General features: G+C 41.9%; 1 protein-coding gene and 1 pseudogene across 2 annotated transcripts; one reads left to right on the plus strand and one right to left on the minus strand.

The window, feature by feature from the left end:
• Positions 1-5815: 5815 nt before the first annotated feature.
• On the plus strand, positions 5816-19178 carry LOC115531108 (glycylpeptide N-tetradecanoyltransferase 1). Of its 2 annotated transcripts, none has more exons than XM_030340161.1 (12): positions 5816-5942; positions 6038-6155; positions 7245-7389; positions 7732-7853; positions 8794-8885; positions 9529-9645; positions 11325-11495; positions 12282-12384; positions 12793-12963; positions 13565-13735; positions 14676-14813; positions 18904-19178. In XM_030340161.1, exons 1-12 carry the CDS (start codon positions 5923-5925, stop codon positions 18925-18927), a joined length of 1392 nt encoding a protein of 463 aa, XP_030196021.1. In that variant the 5' UTR covers positions 5816-5922; the 3' UTR covers positions 18928-19178. The 2 variants fall into 2 exon arrangements, with proteins under 2 accessions (XP_030196021.1, XP_030196022.1); XM_030340162.1 differs by having other exon boundaries at positions 13565-13594.
• On the minus strand, positions 10690-10809 carry LOC115531725 (uncharacterized; annotated as a pseudogene).
• Positions 19179-25788: the final 6610 nt, after the last annotated feature.

Here is a 25788-nt window from a genome sequence, read left to right on the forward strand (position 1 = left end):
TGGCTCAAGATGGGGGGGGGGGGGGGGTGACAAAGTGACAACCAATATATCTATTGGGTTGTCGCTTTGCCTGTACGCTATCTAGCAGAATAGCAACCTGAAGAAGTTAAGTGAGAACCCGATAGTCTATATTGGTTGTCACTTAACTTGTTCTGGTCACTGTATTTCTGCTCGATAGCCTACAGCCAAAGCCCCTCCAAATCACTGTCTGAATTGCTTAAACACTTAGATATTTTTTTAAATGTCTTGACTAGAAACAAACATTAGTTTGAATAAAATTTACACACAACAAACATATATTACACAATTACTATAATCTAATCCTTAAAACTACACTTAAAACGCCCCACAAAAATAGATTATTTACCAATACTCAGATCTCTCCTCGTGAGGATGGCCCTCCTCTTCCTGTCCTTTTATCTCCTTAGTTAGAGAGTCTTCTGTTTGAGAAACAGAAGAATGAAAGACCAACATGTAAGCAGTCGTGGCATGTTTCTGAGGTAGGATGTGAACGTGAAACATGGGTGAACTCTGTGACACAGGGCTACGGTATTGATCCTTCTCTCCTCTAGCTCAGCCTGTGAAGGGGGCTGGGAAGAAGAGGTCCCTGACTCCTGGTAGGGGAACTCAGCTTCGTCCTCAGAGGTGGTCAGGGTCAGAGACGGGGACTTCCTCTTCCTCCCGGTCTGGATGGCCGGGGCAGGGGCCCACTGCGGCCCAGCCTCCCTCTTCTTCTCCGCCAACGCAGGAGATGGGCCGGCTTATGACCCTGGCACGGGCACCACCGCCTCCCCTGCCAAGTCCTCCAACATCGCGCCTGCTGTGGGTTCAGGTTCACCATGTAGTACTTGTCGGCGGTGGAGGTGGCGTGGAACATGAACAGGGCGGCCTCCCGCCTTGTCCAAGGATGAATGGCAAAAAAAAAAAGGTGGATGGAAGGGACACGGTTGTCAATGTCCAATGTACAATTGGAAACTATTGCAGATCATTAGGTGTTCTAGTCCTACTAAGGCTGCCCATCCCGATGTATCTGCATTACGTCTGTCTAACTCTCTGCTCTGGGACTCGGTTCTGGGTGAAGTTTGGGACGCTTGGATGTCGCATCTCCCTCCAGGACCCCTGGAAGGTAAAGGCAGAGGGGCTAACGGGCGCCGCCTTCAGGGAGAGGAGCTAGTGAACCGCCTGTTCTCCTTTCTGGGCCATCTTGGCCCTCCCATAGGCCACGCTGTTCTGGTGGTTCTCCACCTATAAGTCAAAGGTTAATGTACAATATGAAAAAGAAGCTCTCATCTGAACATCCGAATGAATAAGACATGTTAAAGTCAGCATGCTGACGTTGATCAGGTAGATCAAAGCTGCCTCGTCCCTCGGTGCCGCCTCCTACTCTTTAACCCGCACGTTCTGAAACACCCGCCTCTATTGCCAAAGAGCGTAGACAGGTGCGTAGACATGAAGCTATAGATGCGGAACCGGCTGCTGCTGGTCCCCTGCACCTCTGCATTTTGCGACACAGAATACAACTTCATAAGTCGACTGAACGGATAGAATCAACTTCAGCAGCTCTCGTTTCTCAGAACTTACATAGTGCCTCCTCCATAGCCGCCTTGGCCACCCATCTGGCTCTGCAGAACCTCCTGGGGGATGACAGACTCACTTTAAACAGACTTGAGTTGAATGCCGCTGATGGTGTGGACCAGTCTCCTCTCCTCTCTGTCTTTTGCTAGGTAGGGGGCGGGGAGCCTTAACGTACCTTAAGAACTGTAGGACATTCCTGAGGAAGTTGGCCCGGTTTGTGACGTTGAAACAAGCTACAGTTAGAGAGCGATGCCAATATAATAACACTACACAATGAAGTAGTGATACTGAACACAACTACTATCAATGACTGATCACTAACCCCCTGATCCGCTCCTCCTCGTTAGGAATGTGGGGTAGGACAACCGCGGGGCCCCGCGGGCATTGAAAGGCAGGATCCGGTAGATCTTGGGAGTGGACATTGTACCTCTTCTTGACCGTTGGGTCCAGACCCACCTCGTGTCTCCGGTTGTCTCCATGAACCGGTTTGTTGAACACAAGATGAAATGCACGCAAGAATATTGTTAACTTTATGTTATATAAGCGTGTGTGTGTGTGTTTGTGTGTGTGTGTGTGTGTGTGTGTGTGTGTGTGTGTGTGTGTGTGTGTGTGTGTGTGTGTGTGTGTGTGTGTGTGTGTGTGTGTGTGTGTGTGTGTGTGTGTGTGTGTGTGAAAGAGAGTTGGAACAGTTGAATGGTTTTAATGAATTATTAAACATTATTAAATAAAAATGTAATCTTACTCCGTGAGGAAAGTGGTCCGGAAAGCGAGGAGGGTCCTGATGGTCCTGCCTCACGTGGGGTAGGTAAGGGGAGCGGGGCGGGGGCTGGCTGTGCTGCGGAGGCTGGTCTTTGGCAGGCTGGCCTCTTGGTGGAGGCCGCACAGGACGGGGACCTTAAGGTACAATAAATAATAGAAAATCCTGGACGGGTTCATTTTAGTAAGCTTGCCATGGCTTGCAAAAGACACCAACGTTTAAGGTCAGAGACACATTGTTGGTCAAAAAGTGATTCTCTCACTCTGAAAAGCATTTGCCACTCTGAAAAGCATTTGCCACACATAAAAAAAAGAAGTTGATACATCTTTCCCTTTCGATGCAAATGCCTTGGGTACTTGTGTATTCCAATGATCCATGAGGTTTTCTGTTTAATTATGCATATCAATTGTGTGTTCTGGTTCTTGCACTTATATTCTTCCTGATCTTTTTATTATATTTATATTATAGGAGGGCAGTATTTGCTTAACCAACAGTTACTTCAAATCTTCCAGACACAATATTAATCTGTTAGTTTATTGCCGATGCCTCAGTCTTGATGAAAATACATTTACTCTAACAGCAGATAAATAATCACATCCTTACTTGAAAAACCTGTTTTGCACTATGTCATCCATTCATCTTCACTAAAAATAACATTTAGGAAAAGGCAAAATGTCCCTTCTTGACTGATTTGATTAACAAACACCACTGTATAATTGCATGAGGGAGTCGAGGTCGTGATGACAGCACCAAACCTAACCCTAAACCCTAAAGCCCTTACCCTGACCCCTAACCGGATGGCCAATTCGCACATCCCAGAACAGACCCTTTCCACCCTAACCCTAACCCTAGCAAGAAAGAACCTGTAGTATGATGGAATGGAAACCTTTTCTATTGTGAAATCCATGTGGGTATAGTTCTGGTGCTACTGTTTAGAATGTGGCTACCGTCTATTGCTCCAACTCATTTTAGGTGCTCAAAATCTATTCAGGAAGAAGCTCTTCTATTACAGTGTTGCAGTAATCCTAAACACAATGTACAAGAGTCGCAATACTCTCCCAAAATAGGTCCCTCACACACGAGAGACAAAAATGGTCAGCATGTCACATAAGGCCTTTAAACAAGTATCAGAAATGTCCGTCCACTGAGGCAGCTGGGCTGGGGGTTTAAGGGTTTGATATGTAACGAACGCACTGTACTAAATCATACAATTATCATATGTATCAGAGATAAAGGAAACAGCTAAGTCTAAATACTGGCTTCTCTATACACTCTACCTGTATACTAGGATTTATTTTCTCAGAAACAAATTGACACTTAAACAACAACAAACAAACTGGTTCAACTGAGATTGTTCTAGATTCAACCTGACGTAGAAAGCCAATTCAGAAAAGCTCCGGGACATAAGCTTTCCTAAAACAAAGGTCAATCTTAATCTGCTTTAAAGTTTCATTAAAAATGGATTCAGCTTAGAGCCCAGAAGGATTTCAAGACGGATGCTACATGAGCTGTTCTGTAATTTGCAAACAATGAATACATTTAAATTGTACACATTAGCTGATCAACTTACATTGTAGGATTCGTTGACGCTGGAGATTGTCAAAATAGTATAATAGTTGTAATAGTTGTCGTTTTTGTTCAGTGTCCTCAACCTGTCATCCCGGTAGTAGTACCCATTTGATATGCTCTCTGTCAAGGTTACATTTATATATTTTGGAGATCTGCTTTCTGGGAATACATGTGGTCGAACTTTTCGAAATCGGGCTGATTTATAGGCGTTAGGTATACTAAGGTATATAATAGGTATCCACACATTTGCAGTTTGAAAATAATTATTATAAATATTTTTCAATGAATGTATTATTATGGCTTGTTGATATTTCAACAGAAGTATAAGCAGTGTTTTTTTTCCACTGTCTCCAACCAAGCATTGCCTTCTTGCAGTAATAATTCTGTCTAGATGGGGCGTCCGCACTCATTGCTTAGCCACTATTTTCTAAAGTTTGTATATGGTATTTATGGTCTGCAAAATATATTTTTTGTCCGAAAGTCAAATGATGGGAAGAGCTTTTTTCTATAGCACTATTGGTTCTTTCTTGTAGAGATGCTTCCAGAAATACAGTACTACTACCGGACTTCAAAGGTACAATATCGGCACTTTAAAGAGAGCGTGGAAAGAAAAGTGTGATAAAGGTTTCAGTAGTTTCTTGATGGAGGCCAGGATAAGGGACAGCCAATCAGAAAAATTGAATGACAGTAAGAAGAGGCAAGGCAGACAGTGGCGGAGGAGGGAATTGACTCTGCCTGAAACAATAAGAGCACAGATGCTGAGACAGACTTCTAGGGAGGGAGACAGTATAAGGACAGAGGTGGGAACATTGTTAAAGTAAAACCATCTTGTTGTTTGAACCAAAAGACACTGAGTAAAACTTTCTGTCACTCTCATACTGACATAGACACACTAACGAATGCAAACACATACACAAACACACGCAAGCGAGCAGGTGATCTCTCGCACGTGTGCATTCACACATAAACCATCTCTTCTACAATTAACCTTCTTCAACCCCACCAGCCTGCGCCCTTTGTCTAGAGGAGCCAGTGAAGCCTGTGGCACCACCTAGGTGGAGCAATGGACTTTGTGACAACCACTTTTACAAAGTTTTGACCACACACACATTGACAAACGGCTGAATGTCAGTCCACTTTGTCAGGCCTTAACAAGCAGGAAAATCCGGTTTGCCTGGTTTCATTTGGCTGTTGCTTCACAGGGCAGGCAGTGATGTATTTTAGTGGAGGGATGTACCCTCTACAGGCAGATACGTGTGTACATTCAGTGAAAAAAGAAACTCTTATACACTGGCCTCTCTTGTCCTCTAAAGAGGACTAGACGGGTCACCATTTGCTGACTTTGACAAATAAGTTGTCCATCAGCTATAATTCTTCAAAAAATATTCTTGACCTTGATGACAGTAAATGGATAATTAATCACTGAAAGGCAAGTTCATAAGATGTCTTTAGTTAATTCATTAAAGGTCCATATGCGTGGGCTTTGATGATTCCGATTTGATGATCCAGTTTGAAGTGCTCTTTGGAGTGCCACAGCTTTGTATCTCTTCTCTCTCTAATTATTACTTATCTCAAACCCATATCAAACTCCTTCCTCTTTCTATTTTCACCTTTCTTCCTCTCTCCTCCACCTTCATAACTATCTCTTTTCTTTTTGTCAACGTCCAAAGCTCAAATATTTCGTGGATCTGGTGTATGTGTACACTTTCATATGTATCTTTGTGTTTTATGCATATCATTTTTCATTCTTAAATGTGTGTGCCTCTTCATGCGCATGTACAATATTGTGTGTTAATTTTCATGTTTTTGATTTGTTTTAGTTGTTATTTTATCTTTGTTAAATGAAAATACAAGTATTATTCAGAGTTATCTCTCTACGGCTTACCGTGACAGTTAAAGTGGGCGACTCCTCCCCTATCCTCCCCCTGCTGTCCACGAAGATAAGCAAAACCCTTAATATGTTGGAACACACACACACACACACACCTCATTCATAACCAGACGTCTCCCCCTACTCTGCAATGACTGACTCTAACTCGCCGTAAGTATACACACTTTCACCAAGCCATGGTAATGGTTTTTATGCAGTTTGTTGTGTTGTACCCTGACCTGGGTGGGGGGGGGGTTATATCTCAGTGTTCCCCAGCTGACTGAGGAGGGCGGCCATGGAGGTAAAGCTCAACAGAAGAAGCAAAAGAAGCAAAAGAAATCGGAGTCCTGGAGACCTCAGGAGGCCAAAGACCGGTTTGCCATGGTGAGAAAATTGTGTGTGTGTGTGTGTGTGTGTGTGTGTGTGTGTGTGTGTGTGTGTGTGTGTGTGTGTGTGTGTGTGTGTGTGTGTGTGTGTGTGTGTGTGTGTGTGTGTGTGTGTGTGTGTGTGTGTGTGTGTGTGTGTCTGTCTGTGTGCGTGTGTCCACCAGGGAAGAAATATCTAATGTATGTACTGTATGTTTGAGTGCTTTCCTGTGCATATGTCCTGTGCATATTTGTTTGAAAATATGAAAAACATGTATGGACTTGCTATTGACGGATAAAACACCTCTAGAGACAAACTGAGCAGTGAGTTTTTTCATTATTTTATCTAACAATGAATACATTTTGGTCTGGGTTTGTTTCCTTGATACTCGTTTCACAACACTTATTAAAAGGAAAGATATTGAAAGGAAAAACTTAATTAAGTTTGGTCTCATATTCACCAAACATGGATGGACCCTAGAACAAGATGCCCTGAACCCGATCTGCTTCTAATGATCTAGATCTGAACTCACTGTCAACTTGAATTAGTGTCTGCTAAATAGTTAGGCTTGTTTCTTCTCTTTTATACTATTAAGCAGTGAAACAACCGCAACCCAATAACTGTAGAACAAGAATTGTTCTATTGCAATCGACTATTGCATTAGATTAATATATATATATATATATCATGTTATTCCATTCTATATGCTATACTGGGCTTAACTGTAGTACACTGTACTATTCTATCTTATTCTCTACTGTAATGTGCTACAGTGTGATACTATCATATGCACTACTGTAATGTGCTACAGTGTACTATACTATCTTATGCACTACTGTACTGTGCTACAGTGTACTATACTATCTTATGCACTACTGTACTGTGCTACAGTGTACTATACTATCTTATGCGCTACTGTACTGTGCTACAGTGTACTATACTATCTTATGCACTACTGTACTGTGCTACACTGTACTATACTATCTTATGCACTACTGTACTGTGCTACAGTGTACTATACTATCTTATGCACTACTGTACTGTGCTACACTGTACTATACTATCTTATGCACTACTGTACTGTGCTACACTACCATCTTCCATTAGCTGGAGTCTCTCCCCGAGGAGGAGCAGCAGGAGATCCAGAGAGCTCTGCACCTCTTCTCTCTGGGCCAGAGCCTCCCCAGGACCCTGCAGGAGGCACTGAGACACACCTACCGCTTCTGGGACTCCCAGCCTGTCCCCAAACTGGGTAACCACCGCCTGTCGGGGTGCTGGAATACTCCTTTTTCATCTTGTCAAAGTATTTTTGTTCTCACCAAAAGCATCATGCAACCATTTTGAAAGAAAAGTTTTGATGATTATATCGTGAAAAAAATTATGTATCCTAATCACAAAAAAACAAAATCATAAATGGTATAACCTCTCTTCACTTGATCACTTCACTTCCTAGAAAAGCCCTTTCTATACATTGAAAAACAATCTGTCAGTCTCATCATTGTAAGGACCACATTTATGTCTTCTTTCATTGTTTACATCTTCTCTCCAAGAGTATGCATCATCTCATCATGTTTCACTCGACATCCACCATCAGGGGGGGCTGATGGGACCCATGTCGGCCCGATAACGGAGCCAGACGGCCTGGTACGCCGGGAACAATACTCCCTACCTCCAGGGTTCACCTGGGACACTCTGGACCCCACCAGCCTGTCTGTGGTGGGTCACCTACGCAGAACCACACCAATACAACCACCATATCATGTGGTACATTACATATCACACAGCCCCACATGTACTCCTACTGTGAACTAGAATCCATGGCTAGAACAGCGCTTACCAACCTGGGGGTCACACCCCTTGTGGGATCCCCTGATTTGTATACGGGGGTCGCTATAGATTGATGACTTTAAAGAATATTTATAGTATAGTATTATTCGTTGTTTTTTTTAATAACACAAATTGTAGCGATAGCTGACTAATGAGCCATACAAATTTAATAGTGTTAATAATAGTTCAATAGTTTAATAGTTCGAAGTAATTAAAAGGTTTGACATGTCACATAAAGCTCCTATATTGAACAGACTTAATGATTTAGAGCCACAAGCTACTTATACTAACTAGTACAATGGTTTGATGTCAATATGTTCACTGGGACATTGATATCAGTGGCAGATAGCTGATAAACAGATGCATAAACTGAAATACTAAGTTCTCAGTTATCAACGTCCTGTATTCATAGACCCTGGTGCTCCCCATCTTCTATTCAACTCTTTATTCATAAAGTGAACAGTTTTATATAAATGGCTCAAAGTGAAGATACAGGTCCTTAACGATCCGGTATGGGGGCTAGGACATCCACAGGGCATCTTTTCGGCTATTTCGGTTGAGAGTCGGTTACCCGTAGCTACTAGACTACTCCTATAGGTGTGTAAACATCTTAAACCCTGTATTTGTTTGGTTCTTTTCCACCAGGTCTACCTCAATGTATTTTTGTATTCTCAACCATTTTGCCATTTTTCAGCCCTTTTCCCTCAAGTTGCTTCTGCCACACGCCAGTCTGCCATTTTTTATAATAATTAGTTGTTAATGACTTGCCTGATTAAATAAAGGCTAAACAAAATGGAAATCTAAGTGTTTCTTCTGGTGGGTTGGTCAGTTGGAGGAGCTGTGTGTGCTGCTCAGTGAGAACTACATTGAGGAGGACGACAACACACTCCGACGGCAATTCAACCCTGAATACCTGAAGTGGTGAGCTCCAAAATAGGTCTTACCATTAGTGATATTACAGTTTTCTTTAATGTTTGTCCTCGCTCGTATGATTTACAGGTGTTACTGTTGTTGCTGCAGTGAAACCCCTTCCAAGATTAATCAATTAATTGTACTATAGTGATTTTTCAAGCTCTTATATGCTTGCAATGCAATATTTGTGAGGGCAGTTTTTACTAGGTTACAATTCCCTATGCTGCTCCTCCTCATTGGCTCTGTAATGGATGGTGGAGACTGTTTAGAACAGCATCCGCCAGCCGTAGGGCTGCCCCAACCTAGCATCATCATACTTTGTAGCTCCTAATTTCTGCACCTCTTCTCTCTGGGCCAGAGCCTCCCCAGGACATGGATAACATCGACATGTTTTGTTCCCAATCAAAAGCAATTAAAGTGACGTTGGCTAATGCTGAAGTACCCTTACTTAAACCTGGCATTGCCCATTGGTCATATTATTACTATATTTGGCTTCACAATAAAAGTCTAACATTGGTACTTTCTTTGTAATTGTAAAATAAATATATTGCCAATTAATATTTGTTGAAGCATGCTACTTCCGTTAGCGCTAACATTTTTTATTTTATAAACCTGTTGCATTATATTAATTGATTATTGTGTTGTTCCCCAGGGTCCTAATGCCCCCCGGCTGGCAGGCCCAGTGGCTCTGTGGACTCAGGGTGAGCACCAATCAGAAGCTGGTTGGGTTCATCTCCGCTGCTCCCACCAACCTTCGTATTCATGATACGTGAGCAAAAGCTATGTTTTTTATCAGTGAGCCCTCTAAATTATAAAAGTTATTTTGGTTATATAACTGTCATTAGGTAGAGCTATACTTCGTATGATGAATTAAATGATAGAATGATCTGAGCGGCATGATGTAAAAGTATGCTTAACAGAGAGTTATAGGACATACAGAGAGAAAGAGAGACGGCAAACGCAGAAACTCCCCTGACTGTATTAGGCGCTCTATCTGTATACAATTTAAAAATATAAGAAATATTACTCATATATTTAGGAGTGTCATATTTTTGATGCATCTATATTTTTGTGAAGTTTTGAAGCTAATCAGTGAGCAGGGGCAGGTAGGGGTTGGACAGTATGGAGACAGGCCATTAAAGGGCTCATGTTTTTTTCACTAGTGGGCGTGTCCACCTAGATCTGTGCTGGATAGATGAGCAACGTTTACTTCAGTCAACTGGGCAGGCTGGTAGACTGATCTATCCAGCACAGATCTAGATGGACACGCCAACTAGTGATGTCATATGGGGCAGATTTTCGAAACGGCTTGTAAGCCAAATCACACTCACACCTGGTGGTATAATATGTCTCCTTTAAGGAGCTGGTAGGGATTGGACAGTACAGAGACAATAATAATAATAATTAATTATTCATTATATAGCGCTTTTCAATGACCCAAAGACGCTTACAGAAGGGGGGGACCTAACTCACCACCACCAGTGTGTAGCACCCACTTGGGTGATGCACGGCAGCCAATCTGCGCCAGAACGCTCACCACACACCAGCTTGAGGTGGAGAGTGAGGGAATTGATGAGTCAGCCAATTGTACAGGAGGATTATTAGGGGGCCAGATCGAAGGACACCGGGGAAACCCCTACTCTTTACGATAAGTGTCCTGGGATCTTTTATGACCTCAGTGAGTCAGGACCTCGGTTTTTACGTCTCCTCCGAAGGACGGCGCCTTCCGCAGTACAGTGTCCCCGTCACTGCACTGGGGCATCGGGTTTGATGAGAGAAGGAAGAGTGCCACCTATTGGCCACCATCCGACACCACTTACAGCACCTGGTATTCCCAGGCGGTCTCCCATCCAAGTACTAACCAGGCCCAACCCTGCTTAGCTTCCGCGATCAGACGAGATCGGGCGTATTCAGGGTGGTATGACAAGTCATTAAGGAGCAGGTAGGCGTTGGACAGTGACTGCAGAGACAAGTCATGAAGGAGCAGGTAGGGGTTAGACAGTGACTACAGAGAGACAAGTCATTAAGGAGCAGGTAGGGTTGGATAGTGAACACAGAGACAGGTCATAAAGGGGCTGGTAGGGGGTTAGACAGTGAACACAGAGATAGTTCATTAAGGAGCAGGTAGGGGTTAGACAGTGAACACAGAGACAGTTCATTAAGGAGCAGGTAGGGGTTAGACAGTGAACACAGAGACAGTTCATTAAGGAGCAGGTAGGGGTTAGACAGTGAACACAGAGACAGGTCATTAAGGAGCAGGTAGGGGTCAGGGTGTAGATTTGCAGACTTTGGGGAATGAACCCAGTACCTTATAGTGTAGTTGAATAAGTGTGATATAAATTGATATGACATGAGGTGATATATTATGATTTTTTAATATGATATGACACTGTATGACAGATGTATACAAAATATAAAATCTCTAAACATTTTACCCTCTCGCTCCAGGGAGAGGATGGTGGCACAGGTCAACTTCCTGTGTGTCCACAGGAAGTTGCGTCAGAAGAGGATGAGTCCAGTTCTGATCCGGGAGCTGACCAGGAGGGTGCAGCAGCAGGGGGTGTCCCAGGCCGTCTACACGGCCCCGGTGGTCCTACCAACTCCTCTGGCCACCTGCCGGTAGGCCTTTACCATATGTTGACACCTGGCATGTCAAAGGGGTGATATCATGCTTTTTCGACTTTCCCTTTTTACTAGGTTACAATTCCTCAATCTCTCTCGTTACAATCTCTCTTGTTATATAACATCCCAACTGTTATATAACGTTTACATATTTAGCGTCTGCTAAACTTGAGAAATCTTAGTCTCTCTCCACCGAGAACGCCCTTCAATAAGTGATTGAAACAGGATGTTTGAGCTCAAACTTTACTTCCGCCACACCAAATGCGTTAAGTGCAAAGGGTTTGACCAATTGCAACAGAGGGGTCATGCTGACCAATCCAAGCAGACTGGGCTACTTGGGAGGGGGGCCTTAAAGCAACATAATGCAAAACAACGTTTTTGAAAGACACTGAAATTGTTTTTGCAGAAATGAACAGTTGAAGAATTATAAGGGGTATTTCTAACATACAGGTATGTAACCCTATTCTAGTAGTACCCCCAAATGCAATTAATAACACTAAAAAAGCATTATAAGGGATCTTTAATCTGGGTTTGGATTTGTTGGGTCCGTGTTGAAGGTAAAACGTGATGGTAGCAGGAGGCATGGATCTGGGATTAATAATGGTTATGATTGGTTGGTCAGAGTTGTTAAAAAAACAAGGTGGTGATAGGTTCAATTATTATAGATTATCCTTTTCAAACATGAGTAAAAATGTGTTTTGGGGAATCATTTCTGCTTTGATAGTATGTCAATTCTTAGTGTGCGTGTGCGTGTGCGTGTGCGGGCGCAATTTCTGTGATCAGATTCTGGAATCGGCCGCTGAGTCCCCGTAAATTAATGGATGTTGACTATCCTGGCCTGAGACTCAACACCAAACTCCACCTCAAACTGCAGCGCCTACCCAAGGTTGGTGTGCACTGCCCCCTGGTGGCGAACAAACTCTATTACAGTCGATTTCACCTGGTCATTGTCAAGCGCATCAACTCGTCTGCTAATATAATGTAGCAAAACAATAATGTATTTTATTTCCCGTAGTTACCATACCGCTCCAATGTAATAATAAGTTGAAGCAATACTCATTACCACGTCAACTATTGTCAAAATGTATCTAAGTTTATTGTTAAAAGTATTCCCCTTTCATTCTTCAAACATACAGATCCAATAAAATGCACAAAGCATGTAGGTATGCATGCATATATTTGGTTGTTTTGTTTATTGTTGTGGCTAATGACCCACAGTTTGGACACCACTGGGTACACACAATGTGACCTTAAACTTAACACAGTATTATTCCTGTTTCCTCTTCTTGCCCAGCTTCCCAAGACCCCTGGCCTGCGGCCCCTGACTCTTGAGGACATACCCGGAGCCATGAACCTGCTCCACACGCACTTTCTGGAGTCTGGTCTAAGCCCCACCCTCTTGCCCCAGGAGGCTGTGCATTGGCTGCTGCCCAGGGAGGACGTGATGGACAGCTATGTGGTAGAGGTGTGTCCTGTGGCTCAGCTGACTTGAAGAGAAACTTGGGGGTTGTAGTTTTATGGATAGATGGATAAATAGAACTACAACATGTATATGGGAATATGTATGTTATTCAGTGTATGAATGACTTAGCTATTAAAACGTCCAAAACTAAGGCTTCAACAGGATGAATGCAAAAAAAAAGAAATTAGTTGAAGCAATTCTGCTCAGGTCTTTCGTTTGAGACCTTGGGAGATCTCGTGTTCCAAGTACTAAGGTATTGTTCTTTGTTTTTTCAACTTTGCTCAGGCAACTCAGGACTTTGCGATGTTCTGAGAGAAAGCCCATTCTGATATAATTTGGCTTGTGACATGGTACCCCTTAGGTACTACCAGACCTGTATTGACCCTGTACTCTAGCACTGTTGGAGGGTCAGGCTGATCCAACCTTAATCCAGGCAGGAGAGGCAAGGCTTTTTTGAGGTATGATTTTAACGCTTAGCCATCCTCTCTCTCTCTCTCTCTCTCTCCCTCTCCCTCTCTCCCTCTCTCTCTCTCTCTCTCTCTCTCTCTCTCTCTCTCTCTCCCTCTCTCTCTCTCCCCCCCCCCCCCCCCCCCTCTCTCTCTAGGCGAGCGACGGGACAGGGCTGACCGACCTGGTGAGTTTCTACACCGTCTCCACTCGGGTCCTCAACCATCCTGTCCACAGCCACCTGAGGGAGGCCCGCCTGTTATACTGTGTCACCACGGCAACGGAACCGGTAGACCTTGTTGAGGACACCCTGGTGCTGGCCAAGGCTGTGAGTTTGTGGTGGAGCCTAACAAGAGCTTCACCTTTCTAAAAAATAAATAGATTAATAGACTATCATAATACAAGTTTTGTTCTTTTTTTATCACCCAGTTGCTTCAGACAAACTCAACTAGTCTCACAGAGCCTCTCCATGGTGATATACTGCAAATTAATGGTTAATTCAGCTTCATTCAGATTAGTCTTGTTCTAAAGACTAGACTTTGGATGATCGTTCACACTATGAACCACTGATATTGATATTCAACACTTTAATCCAAATATCAAGGACATCATTTGGGACTCTTGTAACATGTGTGAACCATTGTTCAATGTGTAAACAAGAATAATCTGAAACATATCCGCACAATGAGCTATTTAGCTAAGGAGGCAGAAAAGGGGGAACATTGAACCTCAACCTGAGTTCATCATCACAGATAGAATTGTGGTTGTTCGGTCTTTCTGAAATAACTCAAATGCTGCAATAGGCTATAGTATAAACCTAACCTGCAATAATTGCATGTTGTGTTCGGAAAACAGCGTTCTAAACTGCTTTATTCGCAGATGGGCGCGCACACGCTAGAGGACATTCACGCACACATACACAGCTAAACTACAGCCATTATAAGCTATGTGCTGACGTTCAGGAACCAGGTTGAAGTGAGCTGCACTATTATCACTGAATTAATAATAAAGGATAGGATCGGAAAAAGTTAAATGCATGGAAAACGTTTAAGGGTCAATGTATGTTCCCGCATCACTAGTTCCCTTATAATCCCTCTCTCCCTGTTGTTATGTCTATCTCTGTCTGTCTCCATCTCCCTCTCTCTCATTCTGTCTTTGTCTGCTGTTCCATCTCTCCCTCTCTATGCCTCTCACTCTACCTATACCTACCTTTCTCTGTCTGTATCTTTCTCTCTCTCTGTCTCCCCATCTCTGTTGTGTTCTTACAGAAAGGTCTTGACCTCTTCAGCGTGCTGGATGTAATGGGAAACAGCTGCTTCCTGGAAAAGCTCAAGTTTGTCCCTAGTAAAGACTATCTCCATTACTACCTGTACAACTGGGCATGCCCAACCATACACCCTGACAAGGTAAGACTTACTGCCTTATCAACTCTGAATAGCCCTTTGTCATCATCAAGTACCCGTCTACTATTTACGGAAATGTATTTACAATAATAGCAAAACATGACCAACAATATACTTTGGAGCTTTGTTCTTGTTCACAGGAAGAAGATTTAGTTCCTCTCCCCATGTGAAGTTACCCTAAATAGCTAACAATAGTCCTAAGAATTATCTATTGCTACAGGATGCTTTGAGGCATTTAGTCAGATATGTTAAAAAGATCCATCAATAAACCAAATGCTCTGAAAACCCCAAAATAAACTCTGGTATCAAGGGCTGCTGGCGTATTATAAGTCTGTGTTTAGACAATCATTTCATTTGAGCCAGCTTAGCTATCTGTTTACCAACCTACCCTACCTTGCTCACTCTGCCCATGCACTCATTTGGCATGAACAGAGTCTTCAACTAGACTACGCAGACCTATAGCAGGCCTTGTCTTGTCATGCCTAGTCATGTCCAGTGTGGGTTCCGGAATTAAAAATCCCATTAACTTTTTCCATTGAGGTTTTTATTAAGGTCTATAATGTTGTTACCATGTTGTATACCTAACACACGGCGTTATATTGTGAAACAATGGTATATGCTCCTGCAGAAGCCACAAGTTAAACGGGCAACATCTAGTTTTTAGAAAAACACGTTTTATTTGTGATTTAATTTGAAACCACTACACTACCCATAATCCTAAAGTGTAACACAACTTCTTTGATTGTTGGAGCTCGCTGTTACCACGGAAACGTTTATCCGCACCCGCAAAAGTCAAGTCGTGGATGACTATTACAGCTTTTACTACTGAACTCGATCGCTTACCACAGTAACCATGATTTTGATTATTGGAAAGTTATAGTTGTGGTTAGAGCTGTAGAGGAAATGAGCTCTAGATGTTGAAAAATAGGTTTATATAGAATAAAGATAAAAAATAAAGTTCAACTAGAATTGCAATCCCTGAAGGTATTGCGGTGTGAATGCTAACGCTGAAATGCTCCGCTCTACTGCTGAAGCTGCACGTTGAAGAATCGTTGCAATGAATCTAGGACATCTGTTGAACATTTTGAAGGTAGAATGAAGTCTGTAGAAAGAACTATGAATGAGTTGAATGGTTTTGAAGTCGTACTGCTAAAGTCTGCTGACGCTGAAATGCTCCGCTCTACTGCTGAAGCTGAATGTTGAATCAATACCCTGAATCTAGGAAATCTGCTGAACATTTTGAAGGTAGAATGAAGTCTGTAGAATGAACTACTAATGAGTTGAATGGTTTTGAAGTCATACTGCTAAAGTCTGCTGACCCTGAAATGCTCCGCTCTACTGCTGAAGCTGCACGTTGAAGAATCGTTGCAATGAATCTAGGACATCTGCTGAACATTTTGAAGGTAGAATGAAGCCTGTAGAATGAAGACGCTGAATCTAGGAAATCTGCTGAACATTTTGAAGGTAGAATGAAGCCTGTAGAATGAAGACGCTGAATCTAGGAAATCTGCTGAACATTTTGAAGGTAGAATGAAGCCTGTAGAATGAAGACGCTGAATCTAGGAAATATAATAGCAAGATGGTACTAATGCAGCTGAACGTTTTAATGTTTGAATGCTAACATCAGCGCTAACGCTAAGGTCAACTCAAATGTCAGCGCTAACGCTAATGTCAACGCTAACGTCAGCGCTTATGGTGACGTCAATCCTAACTTTAGCGCTAACGCTAACGTCAATGCTAATTCAGCGCTAATGCTAACGCTAACGTCAACGCTAACTTCAGTGCTAATGCTACCGTCAGGGATAACGTCAACTCCAACGTTAGCGCTAATGCTAACGTCAATGCTAACACAGCGCTAATGCTAACGTCAGGGCTAACGGTAACGTCAACTCTAACGGTAACGTCAATGCTAACTCAGCGCTAATGCTAACTTCAGCGCTAATGCTAACTTCAGCGCTAATGCTAACTTCAGTGCTAATGCTAACGTCAACGCTAACGTCAGCGCTAATGGTACCATCAATGCTAACTTTTGCGCTAATGCTAACGTCTGCGCTAACGCTAACGTCAACGCTAACGTCAACACCTACGTCGGAGCTAACGTCAGCGCTAACGTCCGCGCTAACGTCAACTCTAACGTCACTGCTAACGTCCATTGTTGTAGTCCATGACAAAGACTACACTACCCTCCACCACACTGGCTTTAACCAGATTCCAGAGTGGTGCGCTCGCCACTGATTGTCAACGAGCAACAGCTGTGGAAAACGGTTAACGAACCCGGAATAAAACTAAAACTGTGAATCTCAAAAAACTATAAATGATATCGAAATTATGTTTCAATATTATTGAAGAGACAAATGTGTAAATCTGTTTAATTCTTTGAATGATGGTAAACGGTTGAAATTTGACCAAGTTATGAAGGTTTGAATGTTGGAAGGGTTGAATCGAGTCAAGGATGAATCTGCCTCATTTGAATATCGACTGTTGGAGACCACTGATTGGTCAACGAGCTGTTGCCATGGCAAACGGTTAGAGTGAGAGCAACTGAAAACGAATCCGGAATTAAAACTAAAACTGTGAATCTGAAAAAACTATAAATGATATCGAAATTCTGTTTGAAGATTATTGAAGATACAAATGTGTAGATCTGTTTAATTCTTTGAATGATGGTAAACGGTTGAAATTTGACCAAGTTATGAAGGTTTGAATGTTGGAAGGGTTGAATCGGATCAAGGGTGAATCAGCGTTTTTTTGAAATTTGAATGGGAGTGAATGGGGCAATTTTCGGTGAATAAAGTTGAATATCTCGGGAATTATGAAGAATATCAATGAGAAAAATAATAGCATAATACTACTAATGGAGCTGAACGTTTTAATGTTTGAATGATGTTTCTACGTGGAAGTATGTTGAAGGAGATGCTCGCAGAAAAAGTGGCGGAATAATAATAATAAGAATAAAATTAAATATGTAGGATTTCAAAGCTGTGAATGCTACAGCATTCACACCAAATACATGATATAGCACTAGCAGTGCTTCTTAGTAATTTGGGTAGTCTAAAAGCTACGAATATATTATGTTGAATGAATACAAAATGAATATATATACGAGTAACGTGAGAAAATTAATGTTTAATTTACTTCCGGAACCAGAGCTGTTAAAAAAGGTGGCGGACACTGTTACAGAGTGGCGAAGTCACGCCCCTTCCGGTCGAATCCATGATACCTATGAGATTGAAAAATATGAATTGGTTTCAATAGAGAGAAAGTAATTATCATCTGGTCCCTCTCTTTATATGCCCCTGGATTACACATATGTTTGTGGATTTAAATGTTCATTTTTCAGGCAAAGAAATCCGAAAAAAAATTCACGAAGAAGTTTAATAATGTTAGGTTTTGTGTGAGGCCGCTTTGTAAACTAGCTCTTCCCTGCTCTTGACGCGAATGATATGCGTCACAACCAGCACTTGGTACAGACATGGCGAGTTCTCTGCTCGCTTTTTTCTAAGGGGAGGATAAAAGCATCGAAAGAGGTGAAAACCATTATAAGTCGGGGCATGTGGAGAGTTTCAGTTATGCCGATGGGGAGATTGTCGGTCTTGTCCACGCCAGTTGCAGGGAGCGTGACGGCACATACGAGACATGTAGTCTTTCTCATTGTGTTTTCTCTACAGCCTTTAACTGAACAATTGCACAATAAACGGTCTTGACATGACCGTTTATGAAAAATTATCATTTAAATCCACAAACATATGTATGTGTAATCCAGGGCATGTAAACGACTTGGACCAGAAGATAATTACTTTCTCTCCATTGAAACCCATAGGCCTACATATTTTTTGATCTCATAGGTCCCATGGGCTCTACCGGAAGGGGCGTGACTTCGCCACTCTATTGCTAAAGCTAGCGAGCTAGTCACGTGTTTTTGGGGAGTGGGTTTGAAGGGACGCCTGAAGGGATGGTTGGGATTTTTTCGGTTGGATACTGTGCAAATTTTGTATACTCTGGCTTATATCCGCAAATGTCCTACCCTAGCATTAAATAATGACAATGAATGATTAGTTCTGCGTTTTTTTAGCATTCTGTTCGTGTTTTACAGGTCGGTTTACTGGTCCCCAACTGACCTGTTCCTTGGGTCCGATCATTCAACGTTGTAGCAGCAAATCCCAATTCGATAGGGGGCTCCCGACTGCATCATATAAAGTGCCGTTATGATTATACATTGATCTCAGATCCATCATATGGTATTAGTGTAAATACATTGCATGGAAATCTGTATTTTTACATCATAGGCCTACATATGGATGAAAATATGCAATAATGTTCACGTTTGCTGCCTTTTGTGACTTGATCTTATTAAAAAATTGGACATCAGTTTCTGGTATTTATTTTATTATTCATGTTGTTAATTGTGTGTGTGCGCGTGCTGGTATTCATCACACGCTGTCCTAAGCACCACGTAAGCGCCCGTCTCCAAACTGCCTTCTCATCCTACATTCTGATAAACGTGTGTGTGTGTGTGTGTGTGGTGGTGGTGGTGGTGGTGGTGGTGGTGGTGGTGGTGGTGGTGGTGTTGTGTGTGTGAATTGTGGCATCGCTTCCCATCTCTAAATGACAGGTTAACAGTAGCTCCATCAGAGCCCACTGACAAGATCTACATCTTTTCCCGTGCCTTTTGCTCAAAGAAAGAGGTCTGGGGAGTTTGAATAAAAAAGAGGGCCTGAAGAAGACATACGATTACACTTGTGCAGTATAATATGTTAACAAATTAACCTATTGATTAATCAATCAATGTAATGGCCGTCTGTGGAGCTTCAGAGCTCAAGCTACTCTTATATGAGGACTATGTAATTGATATTACAAATATGGAAATTAATCAGTAATACCTATCTAAATAATTATTGAGATGCAAAAACAAATACTGAATTCATATATCATTAATATATTCATATGGATGAGGGAATTTTAATCACTCCAAACTACAGGAGATAAGTATGAGCTCTGAAGCTGACAAACGTCTATTCCATCCAGTTATGTAAAGCCTATCAAAAAGTTTGCATTATGTATCAACATCAAAAAAAAAAAATTTCATGCTAATGGTTCCATATCCGTATTCCAGGTTGATTTTTGAGTCAGAGAGAGAATCAATCTTCTCTGACACTTGTAGTACAACAGTGTGTCACACAAGTCCCACTAGCCACCATAGATATACATATGTATCCATTGCTGGCAATGCTAGTGATACTTCTGACGTGGAAGATAATGTAAGAATAATACAAATATACGGAAGGGGTTCCTCAAATAACCCATACTCAAAGGCAGTTCACACACATCTACTAGTATGTAAATGAGGCCTCAACCGTTTGTTCATAAATGACATCTAAAAAACATCCAAATAGGTTTTGGTTCCAAAAAAATAAATAGAAAATACATATTTGTGTGTGCATCAGAATACATTTGTTAACCTAAGATTGGTATATTGAGATTTGTATATTGTGTATGGATTTTTTAACCATACAACATTTTATAATTAGTGTAGAGAGTCATTTATATATAAGCCCTCCCACCGTCTGCAGGTGCATTATGCAGTTCCTACACGCAGCATCGACTTAAACTGCGGAGGCCAATCAGTCGCCCAGCCGAACCACACTCGGACGGAGTGTGGACCAGTCTGTCCTATTAGTTTTCAACATTACTACCCTGACATCATGGAACCACTCGGAGTGTGGACCAGTCTGTCCATTAGGTCATCAACATTACTGCCCTGACATCATGGAACCACTCGGAGTGTGGACCAGTCTGTCCATTAGGTCAACATTACTGCCCTGACATCGTGGAACCAATTGCCACATCATATGATCATATATGTTTGTATTCACATGCATTCTTGTGTGTGTGTTTGTGTGTGTTGATGTGTGACAATGCACTTTGTCATGTGGGCGGGTCTTCACTTGAGGACCAATGGTACGCCAGAACCCAGCCAGTCAGGCTTCAGCCCTTCTTAGACAACACGGCCGAAAGCAAGTGTCAAAGCAGCCTCATTACATCCCTCGAGGTTGCATTCCCTCCTTCTCCCAATCCTGCTCCTCTTCCCACCGTTCCTCCTCCCTATCACTGTCTTCCTCATCCTCACGCTTATCTTCTTCATCTTCATCCTACCCCCTCTTCATCTCTACTGATAATCTACTAATCGACCTAATGGGCTGAAATCATCAGTATGGGCTGTTTTGGTTTTCTACGATAATGTCATATCACATCGCACATTTGTTATTGATGTGGGTATCAATTGCATGGCTTGTGGAATTGATCTCTAAATAAATGTTTTTGTTGCTTGGACTAACTTTTGTTGTTTTTCTTCTTGAAATGTTAAAATAAAAATGCAATGTGAATTTTAATTGGTCGGTTTTGTTAATTTTTTTCTGCTTTCACAAATTGACCAATTACACAGCTCACATTAAGTAAAGCAAATATCGAATTGTTTATTATTATAGTATGACTATTAAATTTATGGTCTTTAGCAGACGCTCTTATCCAAAGCAACTTACAGCGAATACATCACTGTCGGTACAGTAAGGATGTCACTTAGAACAAAGCACTAACAAACGCTAGGCTAACCCATTCCCCGTTTACAACAATGATAGCAAGGATAAGATTTTACACAACTAAGTACAATAACTAAATACAACTTACAATAACTGCGTACATTAAGTGCCAGGACGTACAACATGGTGAGGACGTACAACAATTCTCAACAGGTGAGTTTTGATTATTTTGCGGCAGCTGGTGAGCAAGTCTGCGGTCCTTAGAAGGGAGCTCGTTCCTGCTCTTAACAATGCTGGTACCAGCCGTCGAGCTGAAGTAGTTGAGCGGGGCACTCAAGCTGGGCTGTGTGGTTTAACCAACGCTTGAAGGTAGGCAGGGGCAGTTCCATTGAACACCTTGTAGGCCAGTACCATCATCTTGAATCTGATGCAAGCTACTACAGGGAGCCAGTGGAGGTCCTGGGAGAGGGGGTCACATAAGAGAATTTAGGTAGGTTGATCACGAGGCGCGTTTCAGCGTTCTGGACACGCTGCAATGGTTTAATCGCATAGGCAGGTAGTCCAGCCAGGAGTGAATTGCAGTAAACTGGGTGAGAGAGGATGAGCACTTGGACCAGGAGCTGAGCTGCTTCCCTCATGAAGAAGTGCCGGATCCTCTGGATGTAGTAGAGCAGTGATTTTCAACCTTTTTTGAGCCGCGGCACACTTTTTACATTTACAAAATCCTGGGGCACACCACCAACCAAAATGACACAAAATGACACTCTAACACAGTACATATAATACATATTGTAGTGGCGATTTGTCCTCAATAAAACAATAACTTGAAAATTAAGAAATCAAACAAAGCAACGTAATCAAAATAGCCACTGAGGCACCAGGGGGGACGAATCTTACGCAGTGCAGGGGAAAGAGTCAACTGTCCAGTCGTGAATTTAGATTTCTGCAGGTTTATTTTCCGATCTTCCAAGCAAACAAAACAAATGTGCAACAGTGTGAAGCAGCAGTAAAAATCTAAGCAATTAAATCTAAGAACTGCTTAGCTCCAACACATATAGTTAATAATATAGTTTCTAAATGTATTTATACTCACTTAGTGTGAAACCTGGGCCTGTTTCGATGAACACAAAATGGAACCTGGCAACCGTATTTTCCGCACTATAAGGCACACTAGAGTAAGCCGCAGCAGCTAAATTGAATGACGTGTACATAAATAAGCCGCACTGGACTATAAGCCGCAGGTGTTTCAATATTTAATTACCATTAGGGCTGGCCCGAATGCCATTTTTCAGGCTTCGAGTACTCTTTGGTTTTACCGAGCGAATATTCAAATACTCGTTCCAGAAAAAAACACCATCAAAAACAACATTAATAATCCCTAAATACTCCCTGGAACCGATTTTGACAGTATCTGCATATTTTGTTGAATATTTAATGGCTTTTGAACGTTAATTTGTAGGCCTAAGTAGGTTGAAGTTCCTTAGTTTTTCCCCGTGGAAGCGAACAGCTGTTGTTCCGTTCCAAATCAGCTGTCCTCTGCCATCTCAGCCCTTACGGGAGCTTTTCAATTCATCCTGGAACGTGCATCTTTTCAGGGAATTTGTACAATAAATCCATAACAAATACCAAACATTGATTGTCTTATGTGTCCATATTATATCCATTATATTGTCCGGGTATTCCCAAGACGCTCACACTCTGCAGCAAGCCAGGCACAGTTGATTGGCGCGGCGCTGTACAGCGAACGTAAACAACAACTAAGGTTAGCATTTCGTCAAGTATTACTTTTCCTCCCGAGATCCCGCTAATGTTGTGTTATAAAGTAAAGGGAAACAAGATATCTATTCTTCCTCCACCTCTCTCGCTCCTCTGCTTGGTGTCGCTGACGCTTATAGATTGCCTCCCTCGCTGTTGTAACGTCACGTACATGGAAGAAAAACAACGAAGCTCCGAATACTGATTAGGCTTCAAATACTAATTTTCCGAGTGGCCGCTAGCTGTAAAAATCCATAGAGTAGCCGCACCGTTATATAAGCCGCAGAATCGAAAAATGGGAAAAAAGACGCGTGTTGCAACATATAATGTAATAAAGACTCATAATGTAATAACGGCTCATAACGGCTCATAATGTAATAATTTCAATGTAATAAAAGTTCATAATGTAATAATCGGCTCATAATGTAATAAAATCACGGACGCATAACGTAATAAGGGCTTTGCGCATAATGTAATACTGTAATAACTTATTACATCAAGAACCTCATTGATACCGCTCATAATGTTATAACAGTGCATAATGTAATAATAGCACTTATAGTGAGAAAAGTGTTGCATTATGATAATTTAACCTCTCAAACAAAGCTGCAAGTAAAAGCAAAATGCATGTGCTTCAGTGCATTAGTAAACTAAATTGGTGAAACCAAGTATTATTTAATAGTAATTGCACTCTCACATTTTATTGATGTGAACTAACAGTTGAGCCACTAGTTGGGATTCTGAGAACACCGTGCTCACTTCTACTGTGACTTTTGCAGGTAAGCAGCCCTATTTGTGACCTTTAAAGTTCAATTAATATCTTTGTTAAACCAAGCCATACACCTTATCTGTTTAAATTATGTGTATCAAGATGTTTGTAGGATAATGTGTTTGTGTTTCAGCTAGCAGCTATTTCCTGTTTTAGCTAGCAGCTATTTCTTGAGTTTTAGCTAGCACTCAGCTATTTCTTGTGTTTTAGCTAGCAGCTATTTCTTGTGTATTAAGATGTTTGTTAGAATAGTGTTGTCTGTTTTAGCTGGGGAGGCAATAGTTCAGTCCGTAGGGACTTGGCTAGGGGACTTAAAGGTCGCAGATTCAAGTCCCACTTGGACCATAAAAGTATGATGTGGACTGGCGGTTGAGAAGACGTTTTGTTATCAAATTATTTGTAGGGGTACACAACATCCTAAAATGTATGTTTAATGATTTGTTAAAAATAAATATTTACATTAATCTAGTGATGCTGAATATAAGGAGTTTCTGCATTGCCCACCTCAATGTCTACTGATTCAGTGAATTTTGTTTTATTCACAGAAAAGGAACAATGAAACTGGGCATGACAATCTTGGTCCTATTCACACTGGCCCTTTTGGTTACTGACATTCAAGGCCATGGAAGTCGAGAAATGGATGATGAGACATATGATGTCATTGTTAAAGCACTGAGAGGAGAATTTTGCATTCCTGTTAAAGAAAGGACAAGGGTCCAACACGCTGCCCTTGTTCGTCTCTGGAGGAATAAGCACTTGGGCTATTGGAAGACGGCAAGACGTTGATATACGATGGGAAATTGGTGGCAAAAAAGACAAGCTTTAAAGGCATTGTGAAGACAGGGCTTGAAGAGACCAAGGGTTGTGGTGCCAGAAAACTTAACGTATACCTAAAGGATAATAGGTATTGGATAGGTCCAGGCGCTATCAACTTCGCAGAGCTACTTTTCAAAACAAGGCCATTCCCAAACCGATCAGGGCTAAAACAGTTCAAGAGCGTCATCAAATCGACCTTCTCGACATGGGGAGATGGGCTGTCAAGCATAGAAACGTTAGATATAGGTACATTCTAACCATCCTTGATGTGTGTAGCAGATACATATGGCTACGCCCTCTGAAGAGCAAAGAGATTGCTAAACATCTCATTGAAATCTACAATGAACATGGCCCACCCAACATTTTGCAGCATGATCAGGGCAAAGAATTCAAAGGTGCAGTCCAGAAGCTGATGGAATCATATCAGGTCAAAGTCATTCAGAGCTCTCCATACCACCCCCAGAGCCAAGGTAAAGTTGAGAGAACACACCAGGTGCTACGTCGAAAAATCATGTATGACTTTGTGAATTTCAAACGAGGAGGTGTTAACTGGGCAGCACATATGCCAAATTATGCAAGAGTTCTGAATCTGGACAAAAAAGAGGTTCTCAACTGGATGTCTCCATTTGAAGTGTATTATGGGCGGAAGAATAACATCAGGACTCTTCACTTATCCAGCAATACAGGTGATGCTAGCCCCAGCTCAGTTTCTGATGCAGTTCCTGAAGACTTAGAACAGAACATGAGTAAGTTTGAGCAAAACCGCAGGAAGATACGAAGGAGGGCATTAAAGGCTACGGAGCGTTGCATGAAACGTATGACTAAATCAAGGGGAAATCCACCACCATCAGTTTACAACTTACAGGACAAAGTGTTGGTGAGGGTCAGCACAGGTCCCAGATTTTCAAAACGATACGCTGTGATAGTTGTCAAAAGAAATGCAGATCTGTCAAAATACAAAGTTAAGTTCCGAATGCTAGGCAACCCAGGACATCAACATATCAAATGGTTTGCAGTATGTGATGTGACAAGTATCACAAGGGAGCGGGAGAAGCAGCGTTCTGAGCACAAGGCCAGAAAACATCAACACATACAGTTGTTA

The sequence above is a fragment of the Gadus morhua genome, chromosome 18 (genome assembly GCF_902167405.1).
Source record: "Gadus morhua chromosome 18, gadMor3.0, whole genome shotgun sequence".
Classification (NCBI taxonomy): Eukaryota; Metazoa; Chordata; class Actinopteri; order Gadiformes; family Gadidae; genus Gadus; species Gadus morhua.

Bases quoted from the DNA above. Each gene is read 5' to 3' on its own strand.
- LOC115531108 (XM_030340161.1), top strand. From the start codon at position 5,923: ATGACTGACTCTAACTCGCC. The intron at 12,964-13,564 runs GTGTGTCCTGTG...CTCTCTCTCTAG, and splicing joins TGGACAGCTATGTGGTAGAG to GCGAGCGACGGGACAGGGCT. The intron at 14,814-18,903 runs GTAAGACTTACT...CGTGTTTTACAG, and splicing joins CAACCATACACCCTGACAAG to GTCGGTTTACTGGTCCCCAA.